The sequence below is a fragment of the Platalea leucorodia genome (genome assembly GCF_965183815.1).
Source record: "Platalea leucorodia genome assembly, chromosome: 11".
Classification (NCBI taxonomy): Eukaryota; Metazoa; Chordata; class Aves; order Pelecaniformes; family Threskiornithidae; genus Platalea; species Platalea leucorodia.
Window position 1 is genome coordinate 4,848,275 of NC_138833.1, and position 24,339 is coordinate 4,872,613.

At 39.3% G+C, this 24,339-nt stretch overlaps 1 protein-coding gene across 1 annotated transcript in view; it reads right to left on the reverse strand.

The window, feature by feature from the left end:
- Positions 1-24,339, reverse strand: part of SLIT3 (slit guidance ligand 3) — a gene marked incomplete at both ends in the record, with an annotated part of 527,658 nt that overhangs the window by 222,936 nt on the left and 280,383 nt on the right. Inside the window, one exon of the mRNA XM_082324538.1 lies at positions 4,041-4,112. Coding sequence (XP_082180664.1) covers positions 4,041-4,112 — 72 coding nt within the window. The remainder of the gene's footprint in view (positions 1-4,040; positions 4,113-24,339) is intronic.

Genomic DNA, 24,339 nt, shown 5'->3' on the forward strand with positions numbered 1-24,339 from the left:
GCGTTTTCTGCTAAATTGAGTTCTGTATCTTACTGAGATACAGATCCTAAAAACACAAGTACTGTTCAGCACTTCCAGTCTAATGACAATAGCGTGATCACTCACTCGATATTACTAGTTTATCTACTTTGACTGAGCTTGTTGAACCACCTTGAAACTAATTCCTTTTATTCATGTATCCAAAGAGACTCAAGGTGAAATTCTGAGCTCTGGAAGAGTTTTATCTCCTATGCTTCGTAATTTTGGACATTTGGAAATAACGCCATGGACTAAATTCTAATCTACAAAGAACATGAACGTTGTATTGCCACACACCGTAAGGAATAGTGGACAATTACTTTAAAGAATTCTTTGGGGTATTATTTTGGTTTTGTTTTGTGAGGTTTTTTTAATAATCTTTAAATGTACTTACAGCTACACTAATAACTGTTTCTCAATAATACTCTTATTGCCAGATATTGCCACGGGACATAACTAAAAATTAAGAATAGCAGAAAATCTTCTCCTACTAAAAATGACACTTTAGTTGGCGAAAGTTTCACACCGATTTTTTTCCAACTTTTCTGCACATTTCTATTCCAACAGGTCATAAGTTAGCTAATAACTTTTGCCACCCCCTTACAAATACATGCCCCTTTTACTTTTTATTGCTGTTTCAGTGGTTGCACACCCCTTTCTGTGTGTTGGAATGCAAGAACAAACCCACTGAAATATGCTTTATCGTCTTACAAAAAGGGGGAAAGGAAGTATGTCAACAAGAAACATAGCTATTTTATCAACAGAATAAGAACAAAACCTTTATGGGAAATCTGACACAAAAATGAAGAACACTAGCCCCAATACAAAACTGCCAAGAAAGGATGTTTAAGTAAGCACGTCATTTCTGCATGCCATTTCTCAGGCGTTATCTTCACCTTGCTCCAGGGGCAAAGACAATCGGCAGAAGGCACCAAAGCACTTTATACTCAACGTTTTTGCAGCTTTTTAACCCAAAACTCAGAGTCACCAGTAGCGCTTGGCACCTGCATTACGGTCTACATAGGTCAGATTATAGGATCAGGGACGCCTTCTGGGACATCTGAAACACGGAAGCTCATGAACAAAAACGTGCTCAAAAGACAGTGTCTGTACTGGGAGCCGCAATCGGCGCCGTGGTCTGACCCAAGCTTCAGCTGGAGTTAGCAACTCACGGCACCGTTTTGAGTACTGAAATCAGTCACAAATTTCAGTCGTCTTTTCACCTCTGCCTCTGTGCTATTTGTTGCTACAGGAACTTATTCATAACACGTGAAAAAGAAAATAAAAGTAGTAAATGAAAACAGCTTGCTTGATAAACAGAAATAAGTAACGTGGACTACGGAGTGCTCTTCATTTTGAAGGATAACTGCACAACTTCCTTCTGTTCCTACATCTACCACATCACCAAGCTCCTTGCACTCATGTTTTTTGAGGAATTGAAGGTGAATGAACAGTGCAATCCAGAAACCAAAGTGCTTTTAAAGAAAGTGTTCTTAATTTATTTTTTGAGTAACGCTAAGCATTTTGTCTCTGCCCCAAGTTATCTACAGAATTCAGAGTTCTGTAGACAGGCGGGTGTGCAGAGAAAAGATGCAGAAATGTAAACGCTTGATATCAGGAAGGTCACAAGATTTCAGTAAGATAAAGACAAAATACATTATTTGGTACCCTTACAAACTGTTCAAACAGATAATTAGATTAATTTTTGCCAGAATGATTAAATATCTTCTACATATTGCATTGCAGGTTCAAATATATCTGCATAAGATATATAGTGGGTCTGAAATGATGAAAACTGGTTTCACTTGTTAATATTCTTTGATGGTTCAAATTGCTTTAATTTTTTAACATTATAAGTGTTTTACAACTGAAGATATGATATTCTCTGGGGCATTAAGAAAATTTATTTTGATAGCGAGATATAAATGCTCAAACTTTCTTTGAAGAAAAACTTGGAAAAAATTCAGATTAGGTTGGAAGTATAAAACTCACATTTTGTGACTGCAAGAAAAATACCTTTAGAAATAGATATTATCAATCTATTTTCTAATCTTTCAGAATTAAGATTGATTTTTCCTGTAGCAGTATGTCTGTGCTGAAAATTAAAAATACATTAAAGAACTGATTATGATGTATTTTATATATCCTCCTCTTCTCCCACCCACAAATAACTGGCATAGAATTAACCAATTAAAAGCAGAGAGAGAAATAAACTAATTCAACATTTACTGCATCCTAGGGAGAAGGAATGCATTCCCAGCAACTTTTTCAGAGCCTGCAGAACGCCGTATATTATGGAAAAGGTTCTGCCTATTGTCCAGCCTATCTTAGTGAAAGTCATAGCACAGTCTACTGTCAGTGGAGGACTGATTCACTCTCTGCGGATATGGAAAAATCAGTCCATAAAAAAAAAAAAAAAGGTCAATTTTATAGGAGTACGTGACTTTTTTCTTTTCTTCCTTTCTTTCACCACACAGTAGACTTTTCAATCTGACAGACAAGTAAAACTTTATAGTGGTAACACATTACTTTTCCTGAAAAGTGCTATTAATATAGAATTCCAACAATACTCTTGATAACGTAAGTTCCCAGATAAGAAACTCTGCAGATACCTACTGTTAGCTCAATACGAGCAACACACACTGTCTGATCAATATCAATATCCCAGCCCGGGAGAGAGAGAGGCCAAAAGCATCCCAGATGCCTGTGACAGACAAACACGCACACCCACCACTCCCAGGTCCCTCAGAAAGCTGAACTTGCTGCTGCTGAAACTGATGGCAGAACGCCTTTGAGCATCAGTCCGAGGGCGGGTAGAGTCCTTGGGGAAGAATTCCCAGTATTATTCACATGCATATTCAAAACCACTGTGGCGCGTGGCACAGCGCTGCCTATAAAGGCCATTGTATTGCCTGTTCTCAGAAGCAAAGGCAAAGCCTTGAGTCTGCTGAATCTCCAGGTGCCAGGACTGTGCGAGGCAGGTGCTGGCTTTACCCACCTACCGTTTGCTGTTTCATACCACGTAATTTAAGGGCAAGCTTTTCAGCAGTCTGAGCAGGCCTTCCCTGCTGTATTTAAGCATATACTGTTTCAGTGCTGGACCAGTATTAACTCCAGTTCAGATGTTGAGGGTCTGAATTTTGGAGGGGTCCCCCCGGCTCCCTCTCCATTTTGGCTTACAACTGTGTGCTTTCACAAGTATTAACACATTCACCTTTGCAGCAGTAACTTTCAGGTAACAGGGAAAGCTTTATATCAGTTCATATAGTCAAAACCTATTCCAGAAAAGGTCTCTAAGTGAACAAGGAACTGTTAGTAATAAGCAAATTATCTGCTCAGATACGGATTTCTGGGTAATATTGGATTTTACATTACAATCATGGTGCTCTAAATCTAATGTGCTTTTTCTCTGTTAGAGTCAGTTTTCACTGTCAAATCCCTTTTTTCTTTTTTTGGTCTGTGCTGCAGCTTTAACAGCCGATGTGTAAAGTTTGTGGTACGTGAAGAGCACAACGTGGTGTTATTTCAGCCCTCAGAGAAGGATCCTCCCCAAAAGCCAATGACTGCACTGAACAAGCCTGCCAAACGCCCGTCTCTCCTCCCTCTTACATACCAAACACCTTTTAAACAGCTTTTTGTCTAGGGCAATAGTCTGATATCTCATAATATTGCTCCCCACGAACCTGTTACCCATCCGCTACTCGACATTACGCAGACCTGGCCGGGTTTCTGGCTGCAGAGCATACATCGGACGCACTTTGAATACTGCTGAACCCCATCTGTTCCACGCAGCAGCGAGCACGGCAATATCCCTGCTCCTCAGGAGCGGTAGCAGAGAAGTCGTCTATTGTGGTTTAATTAGCAGTAACCCCAGCCTGGGGGAAGTGTGAGATTTCACTTTGCTACCTATACCACCGGTCTGAGGTGGGAAGCAAGGATATCAAGCCCCCCGATTCACCCAGCACTGCAGCACGGGGAGAGCCACCCCCCCGCCGCCCCAGCACAGCACCAAGTCAACTCACAGGATCTCCAGGTCGCGCAGGGCTCGGAAGGCTCCATCTTCGATGCAGCTGATCTGGTTGTTGTCCAGTTGCCTGCAGAAAGGAAGGGAGAGGATGAAGGCTGGCCGGTACGGGCAGAGCTGCCTCGGAGCGCCAGGTTGGGGGCTTCCCCGTCACCGAGGTGTCCCTCCACCCCCTCGCAGCGCCTGCTCGCCACCCCGCGCAGGGCTGCTCAGCTGCCACGCTGCTCTGGCTCTGCTCGCTGCTGTCTGACAGCGCTGCACGCTACCGCACACTGAAGCCTGTCAGGTCTCAGTAAATATTAATTGCGCCTTTTTTTTTTTTTTTTTTTTTAAAGGCAGAAGGGAGTAATTTCATTACATTAGGGCATCCAATCCATTATGAGCTTTTACCGTCATGTCACTGAAACAATTTCATTAAGCTAAAGGCCTGTAAATCATTGGAGGTCACTGTGCTGCCCTCCGTGACCTCCCAGAATGCCTTTTTTTCTTTTACTGGAAGTTGGAGTCCTCTGTCCTGACAGTACTAAATCTCCAGGCTTTATCTGCCCAAGAGCTGTGAGAGTGCATAGGGAATATACCAATTCCAAATTAGACTCAACTAATCTAATTTTATAGTCTTTTTATTATTCTAAGCACCAAATGTCTGTGGTGGTTCGATGCCTCTCTGCATTGTTACTGGTCCCATCTGGTAGCCCGTTCTATTGAAAGATTTCTGGCTAAATACAGATTCCGTCTAACTGCATCAGGGAGAGCAATCCAGTGACAGAACGCATTATATACACATACACTTAAAACACTATTTAGCCTCAAAATGTGTAATTTAATATTTGGATGGTGGAGTTCTCTCATTTGTCTCCCTGCATACGCATCATTTAAATATATTTTACAATACATGTGGATACAGCAGTACAGCTACATCTGTCCCTTTTGCTTAGAAAACTGAAGTTTTAAGTTGAAATTTAAAATTCAGTAATTACATTTTCTGACATCCGATCCTTTAAATTTTACACTTAGAAAAATAAAATTATGTACCTACCCACGTGTAAGTACAATATCTGCATTTCATAAAAAAATAGATGCGGGCTCCCAAGTCTGTATGACACCGCCCTTTGCACAGCACATACTTTAGATTTGGTGAGGGAGGGACCATTTGTCCTGTGTGCGTGAAGTACCATGAACAAAGATACCAAGACTGCATTGCAGTTTCTGGTTGCTATTACAAAATAATAAATATATACACAGAGATAGCAAATATACTACGCTCGTGTATAATATATTCGTACAGTTTTACCAACTTCTTTCCAATTATTTGCTGTACCTATTTTTTGGTCTAAACAGACATTTGTCACAACTTTCTTATTATACAACAATAAAGAACAGACAGAGCACTGCCGTATAATTACAAAACAAAAAACCAAACCAAAGTCTCTTTGGGGTAGAGCGCAGAAGGCGATACAAAGTTTTAAATGAAGCAACAACAAATATAATCTTTATGCACCCCTTTAAAAATTGAGTTTGATCTACTAACACTGAACATCTTGAATATGTATATATTTGAAGAGTAGGGGAAACTTATCCTTTGTAATGTAGTCTGGTCTGGATGAACATTCGGGGTTTTTATGATTTAAAGTGCGTGAAAAAACCATACGCGCTATAAGGTCTACTAAAGAGCTCAGCAGGCATAAAGCCCAGCTGAGGTTTCTCATAGCTCTCGTAACTTTGGAGAACATGCTGAACTTGGCAAAACTTCAGTGATGTCTCCTATACTGACCGGGATGTACAATCATCCAGAGTGGATTTTTCTGTAGTGTAAGAGTTCATGCATAGTATATATACATAAGTAGATAAGTATATACATACATATTCCTTTATGTTCTCTCTGCTTCTCCCACCACCTAGCAGAGATGCTAAAAACTATATATTTTTGATTGCTAGGAGGAGCAGTGGCTGCTGAGTGGCTTTTTCCGAGATCTCTGTTTAATTGTGTGGGTTAAAATTTTTTTGCTCAAACAGAAAGGATGGTGGATTTCAGGAAGCATAAACTTAAAATGAGTTAAATATAACGCTAGTTGCATGACTAAGTACTTTACACTTCAGTTGGCTTTATTAAGCATAAAGTTGGCACATGCTAGCATGACGAAGAGAAAGCAGGCGCAACTTGAGAATCACCTCTCTCTTCATCCACGGGAAGTACTATATATTGCCTATTTTTATTTGAGTTATACTATAATATTGATTTTTCTGCCAAATACACTAAAATAAGCAAATAAACCCAGTGTGCAAGTCGCAAAGCCTTCTGATTAAAGGGCTTCACAGTGCATTGTGTTTTTAAGAAAACGCTGCGCGCTCAGATTGATTTTTGTTGAAAAAGCGTAATGACAAGCTTAACTATATTTCTATAGGTCCAGTCATGCTAGCGCTAACAACCAAGTTTAGTCCGTGTGATTAATCCGTAGGACCACAGCAAGGCAAACCTCTAGACACCCAGAAGACATGGACTTAGCAGGATAGTCAGTAAACAGGGAAAATATTCGTTAAAGATACACCTGATTCTGCGTGCCCCATAAACTAAAGATGCACAGTCTCTGGGAGACGTCCACACGTTTAATGCTTCTTTGTAACAGACAGAGCTCACGTCTCCTGATAGCTTATCATGCCAAAACATTCACATCCGTGTTTAAAAGCATGAGAATTTCTTCTGAAAAGGAATAGAACTATTAGTTGTCTTAAAATTAGGCATGACTGTGTTTAAGACCCTTCACCTCCCCATTTATTTCTCAATGTGTAAAGATGGAGAAATTCTCTTTCTTTGCACCTGTACAGCAGCCTGGTGAGCGGTTAAGCAGAGACTAGAAATTTGAGAGTTTAAAGTCTAAACAGCATCTTCCTTCCAAGACAACATGATAGTTTAAAGTTTTGAGAAAACTTCACGTAAAGCCTTGCAGAAATGCACAGACAGGTGTCCAACACGTACTTTTATACCCGTAAAGACAAAATAAAAAGCCTGTGATGTGGGCTAGCAGCCAGATCACGTACTCAAAGCGGGTAAGCTCTGCATGCAGCTCTTCAACGCACAGAATAGACGTGCCTAACATTTGTTGAGAAGAGCATCTTACCTGAATAAAATTAATCATACGCAGAGAAAGTAAAAATACAACTTAAAAAAAAAAAAGGAAAAAACCAAAATCGGTATTTCAAAACAGGTGGCACGTACATTTCCTTGAGGAACACGCGACACTGCTCTCATTTCTTCATCGCTGCCTTCTGAACGTTATGCATGTAACGGTGTAATGTAATGGCGTAATAAAGGTCAGACAACACAAACTCAGATTTAAGACACAATTTTAAAATGGACAAAGTCACATTTTATACCTCTGTTTACTCCTGCCTTTTCAAGGAATACAGCACTAAGCTCAGACTTTATCTAAAACTACCTAGTGATTCAGCTGCCTCTGAAGAAAATAAGGGTTCTCACACAGAAAAAGTGAGCCTCTATATTTAAAAGAGTCTAAAGGATGAATGAAACCACAATAACTGAGCTGCGTGAAACAGCCATACAATACGTATGGCACATGATAAGAGCTACAAGCCAAGGCATGAACAAATAAGCACCGTCAAACTTTGAACTTCTACGTTTTTGCGAGGTAGATAGACATCTAACTTTTATTTGGGTGAAAGCGTTTGGGTTAAACAGCGAACCTCTCCTGCATTAGACACAAAGCACTGGACTTGGGCTCGCTTCTTGCTCCAACGTCAGTGAGCCGAGATCCCTGCCTGGGAAACCCAGCAGCCCGCGTGTGATTGAATTACCTACTCCGACCTCACCTGGGAGGCTCCAGGGACCCGAGATCCCCCGCCAGGCAATTAGCAACCAGACAATACGAACAGATACACACAGCAATACCAGAAGATGCCAGAGAATGGGGCACAACGCTCGAGCAAGGAAAATATTGATGGGTATATGGGATTTAGGTAAAGTGTGACACAGACAAATGGTTATAAACAATGAGAGAATTTATAAAATTATTTGGAGAAAAAGGCATCTTTCATATGGTAGAACTCTAATACATAATGCCATATGTATTATTATAATCTGACTCTAACCATGACTCAATAGCTACTCTCAGTTTTTATTAAAAAGCAGGAAAATTATGTGACTAAACTACATGCAACTGACTGATCATTGTCTATCTTTAAAACTGATGTTTTAAAGAAAAAAAACTTAGACATAAATCACCTTTCTATGACATGAGAAATCACGCCACATCCTAATAGATTTATATCACGGGACAGTCTATGGTTTGGCCAAGAAACCACTGTAACTGTTTAAAACACGGTTCCCCTGACAGAATATTTATCTATCATACATGAGAGCGAAATTTCAAATAACATTTGGAAAGAATAGGATTTTATAATGTTGATATTCTTTTGCCATTTGAAATAATCCTTTAAATACCGAGGCTTGGAGGTTTTGCTCACAACAATAAGGAATGTTTAGTTTTCAAATGCATTTGAGAGATAAAAATCCCCAGCAACAAAGCTGATTTTTATCAAAAAAATCCAAAACTGTTCTAAAATATTAAAGAATTTAATTCATCCAGGGTGAAATTTTCCAAAACCAAAATAATCTAATCTTTTACTAACATTAAAAGCTAGTTAATATTTAACCCCCTACATTTATTTTACTAGCAACGTTTTTTCATAGTACACCAACTAACCTGATGCCATATATAAGAGCTTTCAATATTTTTTCTGCAATTAGCCACTCACATTCGTGAAGAAGAGGTCCTTCAAGCATCAACTTTTCTCAATAATGAACTATATAATCGGTGTTTTGTACTTTGTTTCAGTAAGGGATTTTTTTTTTTCCATTTACAAACACCACCGAGGCCACTGCAGAGCGCAAGTGTTAATCTGGTTTTTAATTATAATGTGACAGTAGTTTAATCACTATAACCTCTTTCTATATTTTGTCCACAACCTAGTTAAATATTTAAATAAAAGCCTGTATTAACAAGTACCGTAATAAATACTTTTCAGATTTCTTTGTTTCTCATATTTTACATGTTTAGCATAAAAAGCAGTGTTAGAATAGTTGCATATTTAAGAAAGTTCTACTGTTATAGATAGGAAATTACTACTGTTACAGATATCTACTGTTATGTATCGGAGATTAAGCAAGAGCCATTTCCTCGTTAATAAAAGACTTGCATATTTAACCAAAAGTATCCATATTAAAGGTATTGCATTACTAAAGAATTTAAAGGAATTTTCAGTAGTCATTTCCCAGGAAGGTAAATTCACTGTAACTTATTATAGAATTGTTGTTAGAAAAAAATGAATTTTGTTAATTACATCCCCAAAAGAACCTCCGTTTGGACAACGTTTTCCCCAAACCTCTTCCATATTTTTCCTAATACAAACTTCTGGGTCTATGCCACCACTTTCCTGTAAAGTTCATACCCTAGTACTGAAGCTCTTCAATAACCTGTAAGAATTACAGAGACATTCTATAACATTTATTGTCCAGCCTCCAAACCAGTCCTTACGTAACTTTGAGAACGTTAAGATTTGAAAGGAAAGTGACACCGATACATCTAGGTAAAATTTCTCACCTACCAAACTAAAGTCCTTATCCTTAAATTGAATTGATAAGGAAGCATCATAAATGATAATTGATAGCCCTTTGAAGTAATACTGAACTCTATTAAATTGAAATAATAGAAAGTTATTTCAAAGAAGCTTTTAATGCATTTTTCACGTTTAATTTTTACTCTTTATTGACGCTTTACTAAAATCATTCTCCAAGAGCTTGCTTGTATCAGAAAATCTAAAGAATTAATACATTAAATTCAACAGTAAAATAAGTCTCAAGTGGAGTAAATAGGTGGTGCAAAACACAAATGACAGAGCTGCTGTGATCAAGCTGAAATCTCCCTCTGGGATTTTTACAAGTGTTCCAAAATTCCTTTTTTTTTGTTTCCTAAAGATGTGGTTTTGCCAAAAGCTATGGTTGAAGCATTGTGCAGAAACAGCTCATCTGCATGAAATAATTGGGCACAGTCATATTCTCTGCCTTCAGTTTTCATACCTGACCTGTGTTGCCAGGTTGCTACAAGAAGGAGGGAGGGATATCTGATTTGGGAGGGAAGAGTTGCTTGTAAACAATTAGTCTGCAGATTATTCAGAAGTATTAAGTATTTACTCTACGTTTTTTTATTACATTAACTCATGATTCAAAATGTTTCTGTCAAAAAATAGACATCGTATTAGCTTAACACAAAACTTAAGTGGCAAATGAACATGGAGACTAGTCCTGCCTCTTCCCACAAGGATAAATACACACAAACCCAAGATTTCCTTTCAATATCAGGGGGGTTAGAACAATTTTTTTTTTTTTTCCTTTTTTAACTCTCTCTGGTTGCTGATGTAACAAATAGTGCATACCAAGCACAGAAATGGCTGTCTCCATAGCAATTGGGGCAGGTTTTGCGGTTTCCCTAGTTACTCTTGACTGATAACCATCTGTTGTTCTCCTCTGCCATAGCCCCAAAGGGGAAAAGGGGAAGGAACGAGGAAGATAAAATAGGTGTTAGAGAATATGAAAGTTATTTACCCTAGTGGTTTTAACATTTTCAGAAGGTTTGCACTTACGTAAATCTTCGGTTTAGTTATTGTTATTTTCAGTTGCCCGGTATCAAATACCACAGGTAAAGAAGAGTTCTAATTCCAAAATGTTACTAATCATTCACCTTATTAATAGGAAATCATACTAGGGAATCATATTAGGAATATTAACAGGAAATCATATCATTAGGGATGTTACTATGAAACTGTGGAAAATCTGAAACTAAGGCACTTATATAGAAAAAAATATGCAGATATTTAATCTAGATAATGAGTAGAAATTTGTAATGTACAAAGAGCATGAGGTAGAGGAGGTGCAGAAGGTTAGCATCCACCTAGGTGCTGCAGGTGGAATAGGATCACTAAGTAACTACTACGTTCCACCTCTGACCGGCAATAATAGCTGGAAGTTACCTCCTGTTTACACGTCTGTGGCCATCGCTTCCATCAAACCTTGAGCCCCTTCCTTCCCTTCAGCGTGCCTGTGTGGTGCTCTAAGGGAGACACGGGGACAGCGTGCCCGCAGGGACCAGGCTCCCCGTGCCCGCAGGGACCAGGCTCCCCGTGCCCGCATCCTTCCTCGGGGACGGCAGCACCGCAAACTTGCGCCACGGTCAGCCCCCGATGGCCCTGCTGCCTGAGGCACGCGTCAGGATGCGTACTGTAAGCAAGGTCAATGTTTACACAGGCTCAAGTACCATCACAGTATTACTTGCATGGAACTAACAGCACGTAAGTCATGCTCATTTTGAAGGGAAAACAAATAAGCCTCCACAGGCTAGCTGTTACAGCAGATCAATATAGCAGCATGCAACTGGGCTTTGGGTTTTTTCCCCTGAAAACGATTCTGTGCGTATGTTCTGTGTAGTAACAAATTCATTACAGAACCAAAACTTAAGACACAGAATGCTTCATCCCTTAATGTTAAAATTTGTATCGGCTGTCAGCTGTCAAAGACAGACAAAATTTGTTTGGCGCTACCAGTATTTCCAAAACGTGGCTTCAGCAGGCCAGAGGGCTGCAAGAAACTCTGTGGAGCAACGCAACAAGGCAGGGTTATTGCTCTGCTGGTTCTTACCCACAGCGCAGGAGAGGAGACGTTCTGGAGGCAGACGACAGGGCTGCTGGCCCGAGGACGCCACCGACGGGCTTCCCCGGGGCTGCCCGCGGGAGCCCAGCAGCACAGGGCCGCGCACAGCTTATCAGGAGAAGGGGCTACAGATGCCCACGTGTACTGCCAGGATAAAGGGCGGGATGTAGCAAAGCAAGGTGGTTATTTAACAGGGTTACTTAGTGAAAATCGTATTAATTCTGGTGTTTCATTGTTTACACAGTTCCATTATTAATAATTTACTAAATTCAGCTTTGAGAGGAAAACTAGGGCTCTCATGCCTTTAAGAGGCCTAGACTTTTTCAGCAAACATGAAAATTACATGACAAGATAGAGGCCATGGCAGAGAGCAAATGCAACAGACCTCGGCAATTAAGCGAAGGTAAACGTGCCCAAGGGCCAGACACCAGAAGCACCTCTTTTACACAGTTAGGAAGATGACAGAGCAAAAAGGAATCTTGACATTTGATCTCCAGACATCTGTCCCCTCTGAAATCACATATTACATTAGATTAATTCTATCACCCGCAGTCATACAACGACTTGAGATATGTTTTCTAGCTCTTAAGGCAAATATTAGGAGGAAATAATACCAAAACAGTAAATGTTGTGAGTAAAATCACAGCAAAGTGTCAACCCTGCTACAGGGCTGGTAAATTTGGGCAAACCTTACTGGTTTTTGTGTTTTGGTGACTTTTTTTTTTTTCCTAAATTAGAAAATTGATATTAATACCTAGTGGATTAATACCCAAACAATTAACATCTTGCAGTTATGAACTGCAGTATCTTAGTAAAACACACCAATTAATTTTTCAATCAGATCCTGGTTTATTACACTGTTTTAAAAAAACAAGAATGGCCAGTCAATGCTAGGGAGGGAAGAACAGTTTGGGATATCTCGGTGCTCCATTTTGGTTTGGGGGATTATTTTTTTTAACATGGTCATATTCAGATCCTCAACATCCAAGAAGTGCTAAAATAATAACTGAAGCCCACAGTCACTGAAGCATAGTTAATGAACACTACGTATTTCAAGATGCTGCATTAGTTTTAAATCACTCTGATAGGGGTTTCCAGTATTGATCCTGCTTAGCGCAGGCTCAGAAGCTTTTCTACAGGGTTCCAAGGAGCAGGCCATTTCATCTTTCATTCAGCTGTGGGCTCAGATTTTAGGATGAGTAAGTGGCACTGCAGATGATGAAAGGTCTCTGTGTGGGGTGCTTCCAGGTTTTTTGGTTTGGTTTTATGCCTTTTCTCTTATACTGATCTGGCAACAGCAACTCGCCTTTGAGCCATGAAGTTTAAATTATTCTAGTAATTTCCACTATAAAATTGGCCAGTGAAAAATAACCAATGAAAAATAATTGTTTTCAATTACTTTGAGACAAGGAGCCATTTGGCTTAGCTACAGCTTTCTCTTGTTCACTGCCTACCTGTCTGGGCATTATCAGAGATTTTAATAGGCAAATCCTGCTAAATGGCCGAGGTCCACATGCAGCTCCAAATCCTGACTCCTCACTCTGATTACATGTTTCTCTGCTTTGCAGCTATGGGACTTCTCAGGCCTACTAAAGAAGAGCAGCAGATCCATGTGCATCATATACCTGTGCTCCTAAGGCTGTTACCCTCTTCCTGATATAAAACAAGGCTAGCAATGAATACTATAAAAACATTTGAGAGTTGTTTTCCCGTCATTGCTTCGATGAACGCGCAACATCCTGATCCTCCGTTTTTAAGAGTCTTTATATTTGTCATTTCTTAGCATCATATCTCATTTTGTAAGTCAGACCTGTGGCTGACTTGTAATTAATACTAGATAAGCATACGGGCAAATTTAGACGAGTCGGTGCTAAGGGTGGGAGAGAGACCTTAGAATTCATCATCAAGCTTCTGAGCTTTTAAGACGTTTACATCAAACTTCATTCTCACTACTCAAGGCAATGAATTGAAGTTCCATACCCCACTTTCAAGAATTACTTCTTATGGTTACAGTTCTGACTCTATACTTCATTGCCCCAAATTTGCTTGTTCTCCTATGTGATTTCAAAGAAATAAGTTAACAAAACACGTGCTTTGGATTTCTGCATTACCTGCTTATGCTACAAAAACTTTGATGAAAGGGTGAATTCTTGCTGTGCGCTTTTTATATATTTATTGATATTTGTACTATGTTTAGTACAAAGCCCACTTCTCTGGGCCCTCTGTGTGCGATATATCTAACTTATGTAGTTTCATAAGTACATTTGTTTACTCGTATAAGTACATATGTAAGTATTTATTCTATGAGTAAGCAAATAACACACCTGTTAGTCTGAGAAGTCTGGTAAAGGGTTCAAATAAGCACTAAAACCTGCTATTTTGTTATTGTTACAAGGTGGGGTATCCTTGGCAAACACTCAGAGCGTAAAAAAAGAAACCAGCATTTCCAAACCAGGGAAGAGCCTTCAGTGAAAAAGCAGTGACTGTCTGAGAGTGGCTCCAGGACTGGAGGGTGCTGGGCCACTGCCTCACCCAGGAGCTAGGAGACTCACGATGGGAAAGCACCTTTGTCACAGAGACCCCAAAACATTAGGAAATCATTTCTATAGGGAAGGGGATAAGCTATAAGCAATTGCGGAATGGAAAACAATTGACTTTAGCCTGCTCTGGGCCATACAGCACTGATATAAAACAGCTTAGCTTTAACTGCTGAACTTTCACCAAACAGCCTTCTCCAAAATCACAGCCTTTTGTTCCAGAGATGCGAGTGTTGTGTCCTGCCTGCTATACGGTGAGGTCCGTGGGGAAGAAACCTCACTCTGTGTGGATTCAGAGCCTCATGCAAGAGTCCGGAGCAGGCCAGCCTAAAGGTGATTCTTATCGGTAGTATTGCCAAAGTCCACTCACAGACATGAAATGTTTGTTGGGCAATTATATATAAATTTGAAGACCCATCCATCTTCCTCCAGTAGTTATCCAGATTCAAGTTAATCATCTCATGGCATATTTCAAAAAGAAAACGTCACACAAATTATGCCTCTGTGACTTGTGTCCTCCTCTGCCATCCACTCCTCTGCCCAAGCCTACCGCATTTCTAGAACACTTGCAAAACTCACCTATGCTGTCAATGAAACACCTGCACGTAACAAATGAAAGCCCAAAACACTTAACTGGGCATCTACAGAACAAGAAGCGTTAGGAAAGACAGAAAAAAAGAACTTTAAAGAAAAGTCAATCAAAAGAAAAGCCAGAAAAGATGGTACAAAAGGAAAGCAAATAAAAGACCTGATATATTAAATGGGAACCAAAAATAATGTTGCTCTTGGTCATCTTGGGACCTAGTAATTACATCAGTTTTGAAATACTTTGAAAAGTGCTATGGAAATACAAAGCAAACTGGATCATAGTTGACAAAAAAAAAGCTATTTTGTTTTATTGTTTTCAAGCCAGCCAAATTCATGTCATCTGTGAAATGTTTATCACCCAGGGTAAAGACAGCAATCCATCCTGCAGATTTATGTTTACAAGCATTTTGGAGCAAATGTTCCTGTTTGAACACCCATATGAACCATAAGCATCCAATATGTTTGGATCACTACATTCAGCTTTTGTTAGCAGATCTTTAACTTTCTGAACAATGTTTTACCAAATCAATGTGGCACCACTATATCTCCTGCGGGAACAGGGCACAGAGCATATGTGACAGCTCTTCCGCATATTCACCAGGGAGAGTTTCTTTCCATCTACATGAAACCATAGGTCTATTTCTTTTAATTCATAAAAGCAAATGGCATCCATCTATTTTTGGCATTTATGTGATTGCTGTAGTATTTGAGTCCCTCGCCCTTTAATACATTTATTCATCCGCCCTGCAGACACACAGCTGTCAGCAGCATAAGGAGGTTTCACAAAATTTCAGGAACTCAACGCAACACTTCCAGTTCCACTAACCCACATCATTTCTAAATTAAAACATGCTTCCCTGGCCTCAGGACATGTAAAGTACCCACCTAAAACATAGAACAGGGAGAGTTCATATCAAAAGTGCTGAACACCACTCACTGCAATAGATAGTAATTGATAATGTTACTATTGTTACAAAGTACATTTATAAAGACATAGGTAAAACATGTATAACAGCACGAATGTTTTACTGAATTGCAGTACTTGAAAGTAAAATTATCATCAAAAACCCTACTGGTACCTGATATCACCACGTAAGCTTAGTTCTTGGGTAGAATTTAAAAGCAGCCTAACAGGTGCTGAAGTCTGTCTTTCAGCTTTCCTTCTGAATCCCTGTCCGCTTGGAGAGATTAACTGCTGGACAAGGAATGACTTGACCCTGCATCTGAAACTGAAATCCCAGTACCAAGGGACAACCATAATCTCCAAGACAACACACAGGATGACAGGTCGCCTCCAAAGGGCTTTATTCCATCTTGCAGGAAACTCGAGTAAGGTAACTTAAAAGTCCATTTTTATCTATAAACGCAGGACTTCTAACACACAGAAATGTGAAAGAATTACTCCATTTAAAACTAGTAAAAACAGCATCATGAAATAACTGCATCCCTAATTTAAAAAGAAAAAAAAAAAAAGATATAGGTAGAAGATGGCTTATTATTAGAAACATGGTTAGTATTATTATCTAAGTTTTACACCTTACATGTAACATCAACAAGAAATATTGCAGATGCAGGTTTATACACAGAATTTTGTAGAAGTTATAGAGTTCAATAGTTTTCTCCGCAAATTGCTAAGTTTTTATTTTTTTTAAGAAAAATATTTCATTTTAAAATTAATAACATCAACCTTCAGGTCATCTTAGACAATGTGATTTCTTAAATATAAATGGCTACATGTCTAAACTGTTCATTCACATTTACTTACTAGCCACTGAGTAGTGATTCTACAAGCCTTACAAGATTAAAGCCATTAACAAAGAATCTTAAACGTTAACTTAATCCATATGACTTTGAAACTTTCTTGTTAGGTGGTATTTTTTTATTATTATTTTTTCCTGACATTAGTCCATAAATATATTCATAGCAGACACAGCTGCTTCCTCTGCCAGGACTGTCGTAACAAAAAGGCAGTCATGTGCAAGCAAACTTTTACTCCCTAGTAGGATTAGCAGCAAGTTTGGATCAAAAGAGCACACCAGTTACCTTACCTGACCCTTTAAACAAAATCTCAAACATCTAATTCATAGTGAAATGTGACAGCGCTTAGATAAGACGGCCAGAGAAAAGCCCTGCCCCAAAATTTTCTCTCTTGCAAGCAAAGCAACAACTCTTGTGTAAGTAGGTAAAGAGGATACCTGCACAACTGGCTTCACAGTACATTTCTCCCATCCTTCGCAGTCATTCTCCTGAGAGTGCTGTTTGCCCAACTTACTGGCAAGAGCTTGTTGCTTATCCCCCCTCCCCAGCCTGAACATTAACCCTTAATTATGGTTTCCAGCTGCTCCACAAGAAGCGAGCGCGCCATATCTTTCAAAAGCAATGTGAGCTCACGGCAGAGAGCTAAAAACCAAACAAAACCCCCACCAAAACGGTTCCGATAACCGCAAGCCCCCTCATTCAGTGAATCAGTCCGGGCAAACCACTTGATCTCCCTGCAGCAGTCATCTGCCTTATAAGACCGGTTTTAAAAGCAGGACCTAATCAATAGCTGATGCTGCGTATTACCTGAGCTTAAGCATATAAATTAAATACAAAATAAAGGAGGTTCAAGGGTGAAACTAAAGTACAGCGCTACAAAGGGGTGACAAAAAAAGTAAAAGGAAGAAGAAAACAAGAAAGAAAAAAAAAAAATATCAGTCTCATTTCTGAAGCTAAGTTTCACACCAGAAAGATCCATTTCCCACCACACATCATGACGCGCAATTTTTAATGCGTATGAAAAAGAATAATGTTTCGCTGCACTGAGAAGCCGACTGGATGCGGTGACTCTTATGTTGTGCACCTGGAAATGCAGCAAGAACTGCTTATGCTGATCTTAATGCAAACCATTTGCCTTAAGAAATCTTGTGCACCACGTCGCAGTTTTATATAGCCCATTAGCTTATCTGTTTAAATAAGTTAAATTCTGGGGTTTGGTGTTTTGGTTTGGGGTTTTTTTTGTTTGTTAGTTTGTTTTTTTTAAAAGCACCATTCTATATTCCAGTACCAACTATCATGACTGCCATATAAGCAACTTCTGATTGACAGGATATTGAGGCAGAATTATATTGGGAAATAATCTTGATCATTCTTCAAAGTCTCATGATCCTTCAAAAGGACAATTAAGAAATCCTCGCTTTCCCTAGTACAACAAGAGAAAGGAAGAAGAATTCTACATATGACAATAGTACCTTGGACAAGCCGTGTATGCATATTACCATGGCGTTACTGTACTACTGTTCAATGATTTGGAAAAATAACTCCAAAAAGAGCTTTACAAAAAAAAACAAACACAGAAAAGACTGGAGCAGAGGTTACTTCCACATGAAGACAGAATTCTCTCATTTGTTTCTTTGACATTTATGGGACTACCAAGGGGTAAACAGAAGCAAAATTAGATCCCACAGGCTTTTGGTAGGACAAAAAGTGGAGGAAAATGATGCTCGGTAGCAGAAATCAGTTGTACAAATGAGACCGTCATCTAACGGCTCTTTCCGATGCTGCCATCTCACATTCGCCCTATGTCATCTGGTCTTAAACAAAAGGGGTTTTATTCTTGCCTACCTCAAAGCTATTTTACTAAAGCCATGCTCAGATTTACACCTAGATAATCAATTTTACACTATTTCTATTAATCTCATAACAGATAGTTGAGTGCCTGAGGATTCCCTCTGTGCCTCACTTAGAGTTAGATCCTTGTTCTACATTGGAAGAAAACATCGCAAGTCCAAGCACAAACACGATTTTTTAGAATAAAACGAGGATCCTCCACAGGATCTTCTGAATATCCATGTAGGATTTACATGATCCGAGCTTCTTTTGATGAAAATTTCAAATGATGCAGCAGTTCAGCTGTTTAAAAGGATTGTATAACATCCCTCGCTGTATAAACACAGTGAACATATGTTCATATAAAACCAATCCATGATGAAAAGACTGCAAAATACAATTATACCATTACAGTTTAATTCTTTTTTCCTCCAAAAATGTTTTCCTTTCAAGGCACAACAATTTTGGATTGTACTGACTTGCAGGTGGCTTCGTTTTCCTGTGGCCACTTTATCTCATGGAGCCACCCAATTGCAAGAGAGCGAAGCCATATAACAGACTGAAATCACTGAATGAGAAACATAATCATTCCCTTCTGTGCTCTAAACACGGCAAGAAACTATACAGGCTTTGTCGTCATCGTCATTTTAAATACCCGGTTCTGTCCCCTCACAGAAAGCTGCAGCTGAGTTGGGGACTGACAATAGCCAAGCAGCAGCCTTGCTGAGGTGGGGTCAAGAAGGGGGGACATCCATCTTATTTTGTGGTCAAGGAAGAGCGGTGCAGGAAATCCAGTCCCCCAATCAATTACTGAAATTAATTTTTGAGCCTAAATCATTGCCTTCTGGAGAAAACAAGAATCCATTTACTTACCTGTTTTGCACCAGTGTTTTCATCACTTTTTTTAACAAAGTTAGATTAAAAATAGTAATTGTGTTATCCAGAAAAAGTGATGCAGTGTTAATTAAGAACTGAGAAAGTTTTATTCACCTTAAAAGGTACAACAAATCCAGGAACACTGTTGCCTATTTACAAAATGAAATATCAAGACTTAATCCCAGTGAAATGGTGAAACAACTTGAGAGACTCACAGTATTTCTGCCTCGAAAGCCGACAAGCACGTTGGCCCTTCAAAACTGATTCTGAGCAGCAGGGCAGCACTCCCTGCAGATCCCTTCACCGTAGGCAAGATCTCCATTTTGCACAGAACTGGTCCTGCCAGGGAAGCCCCACGGCACAGCATGGCATTGCCACGGAACAAGGCGGCGCTGCCCGCCTCCTGCTCTCGTGCACCAAAAGACACGTTTTCTTGCTAGCTAAAAGACATGTGTTGCACTGACTGAAGAGCCGAGTTGAAACACAGGGGGAGAAGAGAAAAAAGAAAAAAACAACAAAAGAGAAAAAAAGAAGAAAAAAAAAAAAAAAGACGACTCGAGCTATGGTTTTAACTTTGTCCAGCTGGAAAGGTCAAGAGGAGAAGGCAAACTTTGTTCTGCTGGTGGACAGTATTTACAACCCCCATTTATTCATGGAGTCTGCACTAAAATGATATTGCTATGCTGTTTTGGCTAGAGACGGCATACGCTGACCCCTCCGTGCCCAGCACAGCACCGGAATAATTCCACACAAAAGGTTTGCATTAAATGTAATGAAGCAAATGACAAAATCAATAAACCTGGAATGGTGTGGCTATCATAAAAATGATGTAAATTCAGAGTTCACAGTGGTTATGAAGCTATTTAGAATTATAATTAAAACCAGTACTATTTTTTGTTGTTGTTGTTGTTTTCAAAATAAAAGCTCATTTTGACAATCATAAATGAACGCTACAGGAAATTTTCAACAAATGTATTCAAAATTAAGGTATGGCACAAAGACAGCATAAATTGTCCAAAGATAAACTGTAGGCATAGGTTAGCCTAAAAAAGTACAAAATAAAGAAAATTTGATTTTCATACTTTTTCAACTGATGTCACATCCTGTTTTACTCAAGTTCTATATCAAAAGGACAGTAAGAATACCACATAGCCTGTTTTTAAATCATGGTATTTTCTGGAGTTTGTTTCTGTCAAAGAGACTTTTGTAAGACTATTAAAACAGAAAAGGGCCAAATCTGCTATTCATTACCCTCTGTAGAAAGGCAGTGCTGCAGCATGGGTGCTGCATCAAAATTTATCTATGCTTTATTAGGATAAAAGAATAATGAGCCCAGAAAGCACCGAGCAGGGCTCAGCGAAATAAGTAAGCGGATAAGTAATTCCTGGAAATATCAATAGTCACCCTGACTTTTTGTAGCAGATTTCAAATCCCAGGTAATGGATCCCATTCAAACTTTGGGGTGAGGTTTTCCTTTGTCAAGCTCTGGACATGGAACTTGTGGCCTCATTTAAAAATTTACACCAATGCCACATTTAGGCAAGTGAATTATATACACCTTAAATCTCTAGATTCCTGAAACTGATTTTTTTTAAACTATTTTCCACCTAATCAAAGAGAAAATTCACTATAAATTTTAAAAGTGACCATCAAGCCTGGGGTTCTCACACAAAACGTTCACATCGCAGTGTCAGATGTGCTGTTTTCCTGATGGGAATGACACATCCATGGCACTCTTCAAAACCCCCGCTGATGACCAGCTCATGGAGCTGCATTGCTAATGGCTATAGAAGAAGCCCTCTTAGGCAGGAGAAGGCAATAAATTATGCAAAATAGAAAGCATAGGGAAGATCAGAACAGAATTTGAAGTAGATGGAAAGGGCGACTTAGGCCTGTGTGGTACACTTCATCTTTCTTGCCATCAGCATTAGGGTTTTACCATAAGAACAAGGAAAGCGCAGCCGTTAAATGGTGCTTGAAATACATTTCGAGAAAAGGAAAAAACAATTGGTATTTATGCTTGTCTTACACCTACAAGAAATATTTAGAAATCTATGGTTTGTCCAAAAATTGATATTGTAAACAATATATATTGCAGTGGATATACTAAATACAGAAATTGGGTAAATCAAAATTATGTATAACCTTATTATCGAGGTAGTCGGTTCTGATCCACATCAGAAAAAATAAAATTATAAAAATAATAAATGCCACCATATTAAATGTCACCAAACATACATCCTCCCAGTACTAAATACTGCTGGCTTATGTACTTCTATTTTATAGGTAGAGCACACTTACGAGATATTTCAGCTTTTATTTATCTGACATTTTACTCAGGGGGAAGCAACCTTTACAGTGAGGAAATCTGTTTCTCAGGAGTGATGGTTTGGCTTTTAATGAGTTGTCGGTGACAGATCCCTTGTGGCTAGTCGAGCCCACAGCTACGGGCATCCGTGAAACAAATACTTCCTGCAATGCAACTGGACAGGAGAACAGACCAGACATCCACTCTACTTAATGCAGATGTTTTCATTTAAAAAAAAAAACAAAACCAAACAAAAACCAGCAGCAGTGCATTTTCAATCTGTGAAATCAATCTCAAGTGAAGTACAAGTGGTAGTTTAGCACATTCAACAGATTTAAGATCATTCGGTGCTGGTTAGTCCACCTGGTGTTTTACTTATTAGCAAGGGACATGGGAAGGGGATTACATAAACCAAAATACGTTTTAAAAACGCAAGTATAGTCTAATCACACTACCAAATATGACATACGTTTAAATACTTCATGAAATGGTTCCGGAGTTTTCCAGTATTTATCACGTGTGTTGCAGAATTTGCAGGTTATTAGTTTGCACATGTTTCTGCCACTGCCCCCTGATGCATTTGGGACCATCCCAAGTTGTTCAGGAATAAAGCAAGAAAGCAGCATTCCCTTTAGCAGCTCCTCTCATAAAATACAGGAATATCCTGCAGGTTGGGACCAAACCCTGCAGTTCGCCATGTGAAGAGTTGACATAACGCTACTGCAGAGCATTTGCAAAAATGTGCTATCAAGACTGGAATTAGCTCACTAGCTAGCAAGAGTACTGCTGAACCGGCATCTTTCAGCATCAGTGGACAATGCAAAAATCCCACAAAACTTTCTTCCCAAGAAGGTAATTTTGAAGAATGACTATTCCTTATGATGTTAAGAGAGATATATGCAAAACTTTCAGGATTGTAATGACACTATAAAAACATAATATTTCTTGACAATCACGATAAACTGGTAGAGAGCACAGCTATCCAGGAGGCACTGCCTATGCGTACCATATTCTAGAAAAATGCAGAATTAACTCCATATTCTAGAAAAATGCAGAATTAACTCCTTATTCAAGACACCTTGCTCACCTCAGCCATCCTGCACAAGGCTCTGCTGCGGGGGAAGGGATATAGGGGAAGTCTCCCCTATAGGCAGGGCACGCACCCTTATGCCCAGGATGCCGCACTTGTACGTACCATCAGGAAGTACAGATGGTGTATGCGCTGCCTACCCTTCCCACTGCAGCACGCGTAACAAGAAAAAAGGCTATTCCTATTCACTGTAGGAAGAGAAGAAACTGTGATTAAAAGGATGCGGTTTCTGAGTTAAAATTAAAGTTTTAATCTCTGCATTCCTAACAGGTTTAGTCTTGGCTGTGGCTGCAGCACCTATGATTTTCCTGATGGCAACAGACTGGGAGAGCAGTAAGGCACCTTCAGCTGGGGGCTAACGAAAATGCAATTCCTCCCTGCGCCCTCCTGCCTGCCAGAAGTCAGGCTGCACAGCATTTAGGTCTTCTTGCCTTTTTCTCTGATTTTTACTATAAGATCGACAAGAGAAGTTATTTAGAAAGATCAGGGTAGGTAGATTTTAAAGGTTAGTGATTCAGAACTGAATAAACTAGAAGAGAGAAAAGCAAAGCGATGATACATGCCAAACCGTCCTCAGACGATATAGCAGCAGCAGTTCCCCAAGCAGAACTGCGATAGACGGCCAGTCGGTCCCTGCAAAGGCGGGCCATGACTCTCGAGGCAAAGGAAGCAACCACCTTCTGTGTCCCTCGGCACGCGGGCCCTTTGCATGAGATGTAAAGAAATAACCGTTGCTGTATCATAAAATGTCCACTGCTAAGACTCAGACTCTCTGCTTGGTTGGTTTTGCATATCTCACCTTAAATGCATTCTGCATTGTGTAGGGAACATGCATGTGCATTTCAATCAATCATATCTTTTTAATGAGTTAATTGTGAAATATATGCTTTTTACATTTATTATAGGGGGTAGAACAGATGGCAAAAGCTCAAACTAATATATTAATAAAATTAACTTCTGCCGCAGGTGATGTTTCTCCATAGAACATGGTAAGTTGGTAACATGTTATTTTAATGTTATAATAATGCTGCATTACAGCAGAATTCCTAGGAAAGCAAATGTGATGGCCACAGAGATCTCTCTTGAATTCATTATGGTCACTATCACAACGAATACCAATTACAGGAGACAAAGAAATACACCGTTGGAATACATTGAGTGCAGTGTGAATTTATGGATAAGGAGGAGGAAAATTATTTACAAATTTTTAAGGTTGAAGTAATATGATCTTTTCACCCCCTAAAGAGTGCAAAAGGCTTGTCTCTAATGAGTATTTTCAAATAGCTGACTGTTTAAATACCTTTGACCTGTTTTGCCAGTTCTGAAAACACTCAAAGATACCAGCTGAGATCAAAGCAACCTGAAATCTGTTCCACAATGGAAATTTATCCTTTCCTTAAATTTTCATGTATTCATAGTTAAAATATACTGTGCCTTTTATGCACACCATCAAATACCGACACATATTGTTCAGCCTATTAAAAGATACATAAGCAAATACACAAGCCAACATGCGATAATCAACTCTCCTCTGGCCATTTCATTGCTTTTATTTGAGGCCAACCACTGACTTCAGTAGACTTATTCCAGATT